Genomic DNA, 12,899 nt, shown 5'->3' on the forward strand with positions numbered 1-12,899 from the left:
TGAGTGGCAGAGCTTGTTTTATTTGCGTATCAGCTCCTTAAATAGTTAATGTCAAATAAATCCCTTTAAGAGCTAATGTACACAGAACTTTAAACTCAAACTGAAGACGCTGGCCATACACTGGCCCGATTTGCCGCCGTTTCGACATCAGATTCGATCACTGGGATCGAATCTGCTGCCAATCGTTCGCACTACACACCGAATTTTGATCCATTTTGTCCGATCCCGTCGATCGCTCCGTGCGGAAAATTTCCGTCGATCGCCCGCAGGTAGGAAGCGCGTCGCTAGCGGCGTTCGAGTGCCCGACGACCGACGCAATAGAGCCCGCATACATTACCTGCTCCGCCGGCGCGACTCCAGTCCCCCGGTCACCGCTGCTCTGTCTGTGCTCTGGTCTCCAGGTCCGGCATGCCTCACTTCTTCTAGCCCGGCAGGAAGTTTAAACAGTAGAGCGCCCTCTACTGTTTAAACTTCCTGCCGGGCTAGAAGAAGTGAGGCATGCCGGACCTGGAGACCAGAGCGCAGACAGAGCAGCGGTGACCGGGGGCAGTCGCGCCGGCAGAGCAGGTAATGTATGCGGTGGGGGGGGGGGGGGGGAGCGGCAGCAGCACCACCACAACAGATTGTGAACGGTTTCAGGCTGAAATCGGTTCACAATCTGTTTGCAGTAAAGGTAGCCATACGATCCCTCTCTGATCAGATTCAATCAGAGAGGGATCTATCTGTTGGTCGAATCTGATGGCAAATCGACCAGTGTATGGCTACCTTAAAGGGACACTTAAGTCAAACAAAAAAAAAATGAGTTTTACTCACCTGGGGCTTCCAATAGCCTGCTGCAGCTGTCCGGTGCCCTCGCCATCTCCCTCCGATCCTCCTGGCCCCGCCGGCAGCCACTTCCTGTTTTGGTGACAGGAGCTGACAGGCTGGGGATGCGAGTGATTCTTCGCGTTCCTGGCCACAATAGCGCCATCTATGCTGCTGTAGCATATATCATATACCATATAGCAGCATAGAGGGTGCTAATGTGTCTGGGAACGCGAAGAATCACTCGCGTCCCCAGCCTGTCAGCTCCTGTCACCGAAACAGGAAGTGGCTGCCGGTGGGGCCAGGAGGATCGGAGGGAGACGGCGAGGGCACCTGACAGCTGCAGGGGGCTATTGGAAGCCCTGGGTGAGTAAAACTCATTTTTTTTGTTTGACTTAAGTGTCCCTTTAAGGTCACAATACACTAGCAAATACAACTTACCTGCAGAAGGCTCACTGTTGACCTGTAGTCAACCTCATTTTATGAAACCTTTTCTTGATGCTGTTTTAAAAGGTTTGTATATGTTACGGCCAAAACCAGAAATCGGCCAATTCTAGAATTGGCCGGCCGTTTCTAGAACTGGCCGATTTGACGTCGGCCAAAGTCCAAAATGCTGGGAATTTCTGACATTGGCCGGCCAGTTCTAGAAGCGGCCAAAGTCAGTTGGCCAAAGTCCAAAACGCACAGATCCCAGAACATCCTGGGTCCTGTCCAGCACCATGAATGGCACTCGGAACCTCCTCTCTGCTCTGAAAGATACACAACAGCATAATACCCTTCACAGGAAAAAAAAAAACGTTCTTTGTCACAGCGAATACACAATCCTGCAACAAATCAGCAGCGTGTCTACTTCTTGACGAAAGCAGACAAATTTATCATCCTGCGCTTTAAAATTAGCTGCTCTGCCGCGGCAGTCGAGTGACAGAGGGGAGAGATCAAATTACAGTGGTGATTAGTGATGGCTGGGTGCGCTTCTCTGGGCGCTTTGCATGGCTGGGGGCTTTTCTGGGTGCTTTGCATGGCTGGGGGGGGGGCTTCGCTGGGCGCGTTGCATGGCGGGGGCTTCACTGGGCACTTTGCATTGCTGGGGGTGCTTTGCATGGCTGGGGGGGGCTTCGCTGGGTGCGTTGCATGGCGGGGGGGGGGGGGCTTCAATGCACACTTTGCATGGCTGGGGTGCTTCACTGAGCACTTTGCTGCTGCATTGCTGGGGTGATTTGCATGTAGGGGGGGGGGGGGGCTGCGCACTTTGCATGGCTGGGGTGCTTCACTAGGTGCTTTGCATGGCAGGAGGGGGGGGGGGGCTTCACTGCGCACTTTGCATGGCTGCGGGTGCTTTGTATGGGGGGGGGGGGGGATGCGCACTTTGCATGGCTGGGGGTGCTTTGCATGGCTGGAGGGGGGGGCTCTTTTTGGCTGAGAGGGGGGGGGCTTTCGTGTGCGCTGGGAGAGTTGCCTGCACTACTCACAGACCTCAGATCACGGCGACCGAAGAGGCGGGGAGAAGCGGAGAGAGGGAGAGAGGCAGAGCAGCGCGCACGCTACCCGCCCGGACCTATACACTTCACATGCGGAAGTGCCAAATGACTGGCGCTTCCGCACTGAAGTGTTCACGTCCTGCGGGTAACTTGTGTGCTTTGCCTCTCTCCGCCTCTCCGGTCCGGTCGCCCTGATCTGAGGTTTGATTAGTGCAGGGCAGCGGGGGAGAGCCGAGGGAGCAGGACTTCGGGACTTGGCCGGCCACATACAGCCACAACGAGTTCTGGCCGGCCAAAGTCCGAAATGAGGGGACATTTCTCACATTGGCCGCATCAGCCGGCCACTTCTCGTTTTGACCGGCCAGAACCCGAAGTGGCCAGACCTTCGGGTTCTGGCCGTAACATATACATAGCACACAGCATACAGAAGAACTAAAGGTGGTATATGTGTTCTTTTTCTGTTACCCTCATGGGTCAAAACTCAAACCTTTGGTGAAAAAATGTAGGGCCCAATGTTGTACAGACGTGTAGCGAGCCTCCAGACTTGTGACATGTTTTTGTTTTGGTTTTTTGCAATGGGGGCGGGGAGGCCCACATGCTGATCACTTACTAACGCATAGAGATAAAATGGGGCCACTGTACACATACTACATTCTTGACAGGCCATCTTGGTGAGAACCATGTAGCGTGTGTACTGGGCTTCAAAGAGGAACTGTAGTGAAAATAACATAATGAATAACATTGTTTATTGTTTACAATATTCATTTATAGGTCAGTATTTCCCCATTGTGGAATCTTTCCTTTCCCTGATTTACTTTCTAAAATGTATTACTGGTGGCGATATCTTTAGTCCTCTCCGGTGATCTGTATGGAATGTTCATTACTGAGAGTTCTATGCACAGAGGGAGATCATGCTTGCTTGACAGTTGAAAAAGCCATTATTCCCCAAATGCAACAAGGTTCACACAGCACACTGTCAGTACCTTGGTCATGACATCACACTGTGGGAGGGGTTTCACCACAATATCAGCTGTACAGACCCACCAGATGATCTATTAGCAAAAAGATAAAGATTTGTGGTGGGAAAAGGGGTATCAGCTACTGATTGGAATGAAGTTCAAGCTTTAAAGTTCCTCTTTAAAATGCCTGTTAAGAGTCCTGCTCCATATCCTAGGCATCTGAGCTGCTCGCTACTGAGAGTCTCTCAGTACTCCATCCCTTGTAGTCCAGGGAGCTCAGCTAAACAGCAGTATCCCTAACCACACATGTTGCTAATGTAGTGACATTATGCTTTGAGCCTGTCAGAAGATAATACATCATCTCCTAGGAGAAAACTCAGGAGAAAAAGTTGATTGATTAAGGGCCCATGTTTTTAATAAACAGTGGTTGCAAATGGAGAATTCTTGCTTTTATGCCCAGGCAGAAAGTTCATTGAAAAGGTTACATGACAAGATGCAATGTTCCCCAAGCTATTGCTCACCTTTTGATAGTACGGAGAAGAGTGGAACGAGCTTCATTGTGGAACGTGATAATTACACTGGTGGACGGCAGGTCAACATCATAATGCACAGTGGTGCATCTGGAGAGAAATACAGCAGTGCTTGTTACTGGTCTACACTAAGAAATATTACACAAATTACATGCTTCAATAGGATCAAGCGTGTTTCTCTTCTCCTCACACAGTATTTGGCAAAATATAGAAAAGTTGCTGTTATTCTGTACCAGTGCCTAGCAGCAGGGCCGGCCCTACCATTGGGGCAATGGGAGTAATTGTCCCAGGGCCCCTGAGCAATGCCGGGCCCCCAGACCTCCTCTCTCCCCCTTAGCTCTACTGTGTTTCTTGGGCCCTTGCATGATCAGCATTTCAACTCACCTGTCCCACTACGCTGCTCTGTCCATGCTCCTCGTCTTCATCCTGATGCCTGCCTCTTCTCCATGACCATCATGTTATTACGCAAAAACATGCCCCAGGTCACTAAGAAGAGGTAGGCATTGCGATAAAGATGGCAAGTTCTGACAGAGCAGCATGCCATTAGAAGTGAGTTGGAAGATCCCAGGAAGCACAGTAGAGATGAGGGGGGCAATCGAAAGGATGTAGTATTGACATGTTCTGAATATTCCAATATGTTAACTCATTCTGAATTCTTCAGAGGAGAACCTGAATCTTTGTACATGCACACCGCGGCAGGGGGTGCTAAATCACCCTTTTCGCTGTCTCTGGCTCCATGTCACATTCCAGCTCTCATATACTTCCTTGTGCAGGAGGAAGTATATGAGAGCTGGAATACAACGTGGAGGGCAGTGCACAGAGGCAGCAACAAGGGCAACTGAACAACCGCTCCCACGGTGGGCATGTATGAATATTCTGGTTCTCATCTGAAGATTGCAGACAGAGGTAACAATTTTTTATATACTGAATGTTAAAAGGATAGCGATACATCACACCACGGGTGTCCTGAAATCAAAGTTTGTATTGAGACTAATAAAGATTGCAGTAAAAAATGCTCCAATGTTAACACAACATGAGTGGCACATCAGCAGACAACAAAAAGTGACAACAGCATAAGTACTTATATGGAGTCAATGCAGAGCCTCACAAAAAACATACATAGCAGTAAGCATACAATGTACACAAGCAGTGGGCCACATAGCAAGGCATGCACATAAACAGTATGTTAGGACAGAGACTCCATAGAAAAAATATACCGACAGCGCGCTGTTTCGGAATAACTCTTCGTCAGAGGGTATATACAAGTATGCTCCTTCCGGCAGGCTCTGCATTGACTCCATATAAGTACTTATGCTATTGTCACTTTTTTGTTGTCTGCTGATGCGCCACTCAGGTTTTGTTAACATTGGAGCATATTTTACTGCAATCTTTATTAGGCTCAATACAAACTTACTCAATTTGCTGGCGTGCGAGTCATTTGTATATATTGTATGGTCTTTTCAGGTTAGACACTAGCCTGACTAACAGACTTAGCACCCACTAGGTTCTACTCTGTTGCACAGATAGATGAGATGTATTTGGGAGTGTAAACCTTTTTGTAAATATTGTGTTCTGAAATCAATGCACAGCAATGAAACAGTTTCCATTGCGTGCAGAGCAATCCGAGAATCTGCAGCATGCTGCAGATTCTCGCACAGCCGCATCCACCCGCCATCGCCTCCATACACTTCCTCGTCTCCTGATGCGGAAGTGACGTGAACGTCAGCGGAAGTGATGCTATGTGGTGAGGTAGCCTCATTCGCATTACTATGACAATGGAAAAGGGCCCTTACTGCTACTGCAATTAAACTCTGCAGCCTACAGAGTTTCAGAATTCCATGAGTTGAGGAGTTCCCAGCTGTTTTTTTTTAACCTTTATTGTAAAAAAAAAATTGAAGGTCTAGAAAATGGTCCTTTTTATTCATTTACCGGAGATGAGCTGTCACCTTATTAAGAAAGTGGCAATATGCACCATAGCCCCAATTATTTAAAGGGAACATAAACTGAGAGGAATGTGGATGTTTCCTTTTAAACAATACCAGTTGCCTGGCTGTCCTGCTGATCTCTTTGGCTGGTTGAATCACACACCTGAAACAAGCATGCAGCTAATCCAGTCTGACTTCAGTCAGAGCAACTGATCTGCATGCTTGTTGAGGGGCTGTGGCTAAAAGTATTAGAGACACAGGATCAGCAGGAGAGTCAGGAAACTTGTATTAATTTAAAAGGAAAAATCCATGTCCTTCTCAGTTTAGGTTCCCTTTAATAAGCCCCACCTCCTTGATACGTAAGTTGCTTTATGGGGAGAGGGAAATTTCATGCTCTCCACTCTCACTACCATAAGAAAAAAAATATTTACCAGATCAGCTACAGCTATATCAATTGCAAGAATTGTATCAATCTGTGTTATTCAGACATACCTGTTGTGCTCAGGATGTGACCATGCAATGTAGTGACAGGCAAAAAGGGATGGGTAAGATCTATTAATGTATAAACACCTGCCAAGGCTGCCTTGCGGGCAAACCTGCTTAGATTTTGGACACAGACAGGAACAGATTACAGAGATTGACAACTTGATCAGATAAAAAACTATCAGACCACATGTTTGTGAGGAGCTGTCACATAAGAATGGACAGTGGTGGGAGGGAATCTGCAGGAGAGGCATGGCAAAGCTGTCAGTGCAGCGGGCAGCAGCTACATCTGTTCTATGTACATGTACAGGCATAATGAAGACAACTAGGCAGTCCTTATGCTGATGATCCTTAGCTCATTCAAGGATATCAGAAAATCAGTAACGTATGATAAATGCAACAAAGAATAGTACAAGTGAAGTGAAAAAAAAGTATGATATAATGAATTCTATGTGTAGAACAGCTAAGAAATGGTACATTAGTAGCAAAGAAAATGGTCTCATATTGTTTCCCAGTAAAGGAAGAGTTAAGGAACTTCAGTTATCTATGCAAAAGAGTTTCTCTGAGCTCTCAGACCCAACTTGGGTGAAAGACAGTCCTGTTTTCTGAAGCACTCATACATCAAAGAAACAATGAGAGACAGCTTCACATAAGATTTTACTGCAGGGACGTTCAAAGGGTCATTAGCTCTGCTTTGTTTTATAGTTTAAAATAGAGAGTGTGGTTTGTAAACTGCAAATATGACAGAATGATGCAATATAAAAAAACCAAAAACCTATACAACTGAAAATAAAAATATGAGAATATTTTCTTTGCTACTAATGTTCTACTAATTATCTGTATTACACAGACAATTCATTATATCATAAGTTTTTGGTGATTTTTTTCACTTCAGTGTCACTTAAATACATATACTTATCTCTAAATTTTACTTTTTTTTCAATTATATACAGTATTTTAAATGATAGTAGAGCACAATAGTAAGAAGTGACATATACTGGCAAAGTTGAGGTCAGGTCACAGTGTGATTAATTCTTAATAATACAGTTAAAGAATTTCGAGCTGCACAGCTGTCTGAAATCCAGCCAGGCCAGCAGATTTCCGCCAGCATCCGTGACCTCTGCATTCACCCTATAGAATGTCCTCCTTTATGTACTTGTCACACAGCATTAATGAGAGATGCACTTTACTTGTAGTGTCTTGTGTCACGAATGGGCCGGTCACTGCTCAGCTTGTCACTTTCCAGCTGGTTGAAGGCGTGCTGACGGTAGGGATCTTCTCCAGCCTTTAGAAACTTGGAGGATAGATAGGACTTCTCATCAAAGCCATTCAGTTTCCCCTTCTCTGTCTGGAGGGCTGACGTCACCTGGAACAAAACCCATCTCATGAGACGTGCGCAGACTGCATCTCTCTGCTAATCCCTGCACAATTCACACAGCCTTGATAGTTTTGGCAGATGCGAGAGGTGAAGCAACAAGAAATAGAAAGCTTTTTCCAAGCCTGATTGTGTGCTGAGAAAACTATTACAGAATGTATAGATTGTTTGGCGGTTATTTGTAAATAGTTTCAGCATAATGGCTTAAGTGGACAGTACATTTGGAACGTAACCAGTGGCAGAATCATAGTAACCATGGCGACTGTTATGGGCCTGGAGTCCATCTCCCATGGCCATTGCCAGAGCGCACGGACATGCATCCTTTTCTTTAACAATGTGTCCCTTGTTTTTGGTCCCCATACTATACCAGTCCCCAATACTATACTCATCACAACTCCAAGTGTCTTCCTACCCCCCACAGGGAAAGCTAAGCTGCCCAGGTGCAGCAGTGTGCGGTGGACATATAAAGCTTCCACTTCTCTCTTGCGCATCTCTGTGGCCATTACTCTAAGTCCTATATACAGTGTGTTGTCATGTTGCCTGTACTGCATGCCTCCCCTCCCAAGGGACAACAGTAAAGATGTGATGGAGAAGAAGAGAGCAGCTTTATATCTACCTTATAACCTAAACTGTATGCTCCCCAACCTACCACACAAACTACTAAAAGTGTGGAGAGGAGGCTGCCATTTTCACTTACTAAGACACTGGTTTACTTTGCGGGGTCCTTTTCCTCAATACACCCAGGATGTAATCTCCTTTTAACCTCATTCAGTGCAATAAAAGATCTCTCCAGTTAATATGGTCTGCACTCACTGTATCTAACAACAAAGCCATTTTCTGCTCCATGTGGAAGCTTCTTGAGGCCTCCATTCCTTTCGCTGATCAGCATCATCTATTCTTTTGAGCAAAGCCTACCTTCCACCCCTCTGAAGACCTTTTATTTTTGGTGGGGCTTCCTCTGTGTGTGCGCCAAAATAATTTCTATCTTCATGTCATGTGACTGCTCAATGTTTGCCTCTCTATTGAGAAAGAGAGCCATTATAGCTATGCTAGGGAGAATCAAACATATTTATTCCCAAAGCGCGCGCAAATGTAGCACCAACAAGTCCAGCAGTGTGTTATGCATGGTAGCCCAATGGTCACACGGCCAACTCCATCTCCTGTTGATTTCACCATGGGTTTGCATGTAAATGTAAGTATCACTAGTCCCTCAGGATTGTACTGTATTAAATGTGTAGACTATTATTGCAACCATTCAAATACATCACTGACAAAAAAAATATTGTTTTCATTAATAAAGTAAAATGTGGTCACCAACAAATGGATGCAATATGACCCATTTCATAAGGGACACATTTATCACTGTCCTCACTTGTTTTAACAAGGGAATGAAGTCATTAACATAAACATGAATTGTGCTCACTATGCTTTGGTAGAGTAATTATACATATTTGAAAGTACAAGTGCCTTGAGGGTATAACTGAGATAAAATATTGCACAATATCACTGATTAAAACTAAAAATCATGAAGCCTTAACCCCAGTCATGGAAATTAATTATGGCACTCATGGCAAAATCTTCATGTTCACACACAATTCAGAAGTGTAGCATGGTTAGAACAGGTGGAGGGGTGCTACCCCTTGTTTCTTATCTACAGAGAGCGACTTCTCAACCTTAGTGGGGTCAGGTCCTAATGCTCCCCACCTGCCTACACAGTTGTGGTTGCCTTTGAGGTAACCCATATTTGTGAGTATAAAATCATATGCTATTGTTTCTCCAAAAAACCCAGTTTACTACATACTGCACTATATTTGGTGTCCCCTTCTGTATCCTTCCTATAAGCCACAATTCAGAAGTGACACCGTCTTTCTCCCTTTTTCCCTTCTAGATGCTAATGGGAGTGGGCATACCTCCCAACTTTTTGAGATGAGAAAGAGGGACACTTCAGCCACAACCCTGATCACACTCCCGTCACACCCCTAGTCACGCATACCATAAAGATTTCAGGAAAAAAAATATGTTGTTTTATAATTCAAACCACATTGGTCCTTTCTACCCTGGTTCATTTTCCATCATATTTACATTGTAAAATTAGTAATATATCAATTTAAAGGATGTGAATAAAGTTTAGAGTCAAATACAGTTTTATTAGAAAATAATATATTTATATATATATATATATATATATATATATGTATATATATATATATATATATATATATATATATATATATATATATATATATATTTACATAGAAAGAGGGAGTCCAGAAAGAGGGACAAATGAGGAAAAAAGAGGGACAGGGGGGCAGGGCTCCCAAAGAGGGACTGTCCCTCCAAAAGAGGGACAGTTGGGAGCTATGGGAGTTGGGAGCACCACAATGCCCAAGTGGTTAGCACTTTTGCCTTGCCATGATGGAGTTAGATTTGTGTCTCGGACAGTGGCCACAACATCTGCATAAAATGTGTATAATCCATGTTTGTGTGGGCCTCTAATACAATTGGTCCTAGGTTATAGTACAGGTATTGAATTGTGAGCTCTGTTAAGGGGAAGTCACAAGCAAAACAGGAAATTTTGGCGCCGGAGGTGGCACCCATGTTAATTGCGGCTATAAAGGGAAATGTTGGCGCTGGGGCCACCCGCTAATTTTCCCTACATAGACTGGCGTAGATTTTAACTCACGCCATTCCTATAATTCTTGCCGATCCAGCAACGCTGCAGCCCACTCGCTCTGCTGTTACCGTGACAGCACAGCTGTTGTATCTCAGTCACGAGCCAATATCATTGTGATTACTTGTGATTGTGATTACTGTGAGCCAATCACATTAATCACTGTATACTAAAGGGTAAGGACAGCTCTGGTCCTGAACTCAGAACGTCCTCTCTGCTCTAAAAGATACGCAACAGCATAATAACCTTTAAAGAAAAACATTACTTTGGTGCAGCTGATACAAATCTTAAAATAAATCAACAATATGTCTGCTTCCATGAATCAGAAAAAAGAAACAGTGCAAACATCCTGTGCTTTCAAATGAGCTTATCTGCCTTATCTGCCATGGCAGTCATGTGACACAGGGGAGAAATCATATTACAACTTGTGATTAGACACAAAGAGGGAATTAGACAGGCTAAACTCTCTAAATACATACAGGGTGAATTTCTCTATGTTTTCTTTCTGTCCGGTGCAAAAGTTCAGGTCCACTTTAAGGGGCCAGAACCGTCCGGTCCAGAAAGGGTTAAAGAGTGAATGCAATTCATGTTTATGATACAGTTAGGCAAAAGTGCAGAGTCAGTTGGGTTAAGCATGGTGGTGATTCGGGTAGGGCTAGGTATTGGTGGGGGGGGGGGGATGTCAGTTGGGGTTAGGAATTAGTCAGGGGGTCAGTTAGGGTTAGGCTTCCATAGAGAGAGCTGGAGTGAGAATAGGGTTAGGTTTAGCGTTAATAAAATACTGTTCCCCTGCTTACCCAACACAGGGGGTAGATGAGATATCTGGCCTGCCCACTCTCTAAGAGTGAAGCTGGCAAATGGATGGAAAACTGCACTGGGAGCAACTGCATAGTCAGAGACCCCCTAGTCTCTCCCAGCATTCTCAGGTAACCCCTAAGAGGTCAAACACGACTCCTATGAGGAGACAGAGCAATTATGGAGCAACCATATTAAAGGGGAACTTCAGCCTAAACAAACACACTGTCACTAAAGGTGGCCATACATGGTACAATTTTTCAATTAGATAATTTACTTCGATTATTCCGTTAGATCGAATATAACGATTTTTCCAGCATGTCCGATAATTTTTCCCGAAAAAACGGGATAATCGTTCGAATTTCTTGATCGAAAAAAAAATAATATTTTTAACTTTCATTCAATTCGATCATTTAAATCGAATAAACGGGAAAATTGAACCTTTTTATTGTACCATGTATGGCCACCATAAGTTTCATTAGTTATGTTAATAAAATAGATAGGTAATTTAATCTCTTACCCACCCTGTTTTAAAAGAACAGGCAAATGTTTGTGATTTCATGGGGCAGCCATCTTTTTGGTTGAAAGGAGGTGACAGGCAGCATGAGACACAGTTCCAACTGTCCTGTGTCCTGATAACTCCTCCCAGCTGTGTGCACGCTAGGCTTCAAATCTCAAATTAAAAATAAAAAAATTGCACCAAAACAGCAGAAGAAGAACAACATCATCAGAAATCCCATCATGCTTTGCACAGCATCAGGGGAAAAATGCCCGGGCAGTTTTCTTCTGTGCAGCTAAAAATAAGGCTTGGGTAAAAAAAAAGTCCTGATGCTGTGAAACTGTTAAAGAAACCCCAAGCCTTTTTAGTGCTGCTGACTAGATTTTTAGTCTGGATGTTCACTTTACCATTAGTTCTGTCAAGCTCTATTTGTTGGTAGAATGTGATACACATTATATATTCATATATTAATAGAAAATATTTAGAAGTGATATAACCATTAGAAACCTAAATGTTTCTTTTAAAGTTAAATGCTATAAAAAATCCCCTTGGCAGACAGCAGGGGAGGTGAAGAATTTTGCCCATATTAGCAGGTTGATGTTTGTGTAATCATTAGTATGATTTCTCACATCCTATCTTACTGGCTGAGGTCACTGGAACAGGAAGTAAATGGAAATCTTCCCAAACAGAACACAAATGGCAATGCCACTTTTTAGAGTTAAATAACATGAATACCAGCTGGTGTATTTTCTTTGGGTCACTGGTCATAGCGCCTGTAGTGTTCAAAATGAATACCATATGGCCTTCTCCAGGGTACACAATAATGCCTGTATTGCGGGATGTAAGTGCATACTGTCTGAAGCAAGAGGATGAACACTGCTCACACTTGATGCCTCCAAACTCATACAAACGGCCACAATAGAGCAGCCCTTGGACAGCCGCATTGGATGACAAGTTGTAGTTGTTCATCAGCTCAACTTACAGTCACAGAAAGACCTTTTATTTAAAACTGTCCAGGAAAACGCTGTTTTACTGACACAGGAGAAATTGGCTATAGACTATAAATGCAATGCTGGCTTTAGTACTTATCACATTCATGTCTATTAGATTAGGTTTCTCTGTTTTGGAGTATGTGCACAGCCACTGAGTCAAATGCAATGTGATCCTTATGTATTTAGGGCCCATTAACACCAAATGTAAAGCAGAGCTTGGCTCACTGCACAGCATGGCCTCTTCCCAGCCATTCACAGACAGTGCTCAGTATTCACACCACTCACTGAGCAATGCAGCGGTGTAATGAAAATGCACATACATGCAATGTTGGGTGGTGAAGACAGGCAAGACCATTCACTTGGATTGAATTGGGCTGAACTGGGCTGC

The 12,899-nt window shown here is 44.2% G+C and overlaps 2 protein-coding genes across 7 annotated transcripts in view; both read right to left on the minus strand.

Moving 5' to 3' along the window:
• The window catches only part of PLEKHD1 (pleckstrin homology and coiled-coil domain containing D1), a 664,905-nt gene that overhangs the window by 326,506 nt on the left and 325,500 nt on the right, over window positions 1-12,899 (minus strand). The gene's annotated exons all lie outside the window — the stretch shown is intronic.
• The window catches only part of GALNT16 (polypeptide N-acetylgalactosaminyltransferase 16), a 228,764-nt gene that overhangs the window by 95,236 nt on the left and 120,629 nt on the right, over window positions 1-12,899 (minus strand). For all 3 annotated transcript variants that reach the window (XM_068253838.1, XM_068253836.1, XM_068253837.1), the window contains exons 2-3: window positions 7,370-7,545; window positions 3,763-3,861 (exon numbers count right to left, since the gene is read on the minus strand). In XM_068253838.1, coding sequence (XP_068109939.1) covers window positions 3,763-3,861; window positions 7,370-7,545 — 275 coding nt within the window. The remainder of the gene's footprint in view (window positions 1-3,762; window positions 3,862-7,369; window positions 7,546-12,899) is intronic.

This window comes from Hyperolius riggenbachi, chromosome 9 (assembly GCF_040937935.1).
Source record: "Hyperolius riggenbachi isolate aHypRig1 chromosome 9, aHypRig1.pri, whole genome shotgun sequence".
Taxonomy (NCBI): Eukaryota; Metazoa; Chordata; class Amphibia; order Anura; family Hyperoliidae; genus Hyperolius; species Hyperolius riggenbachi.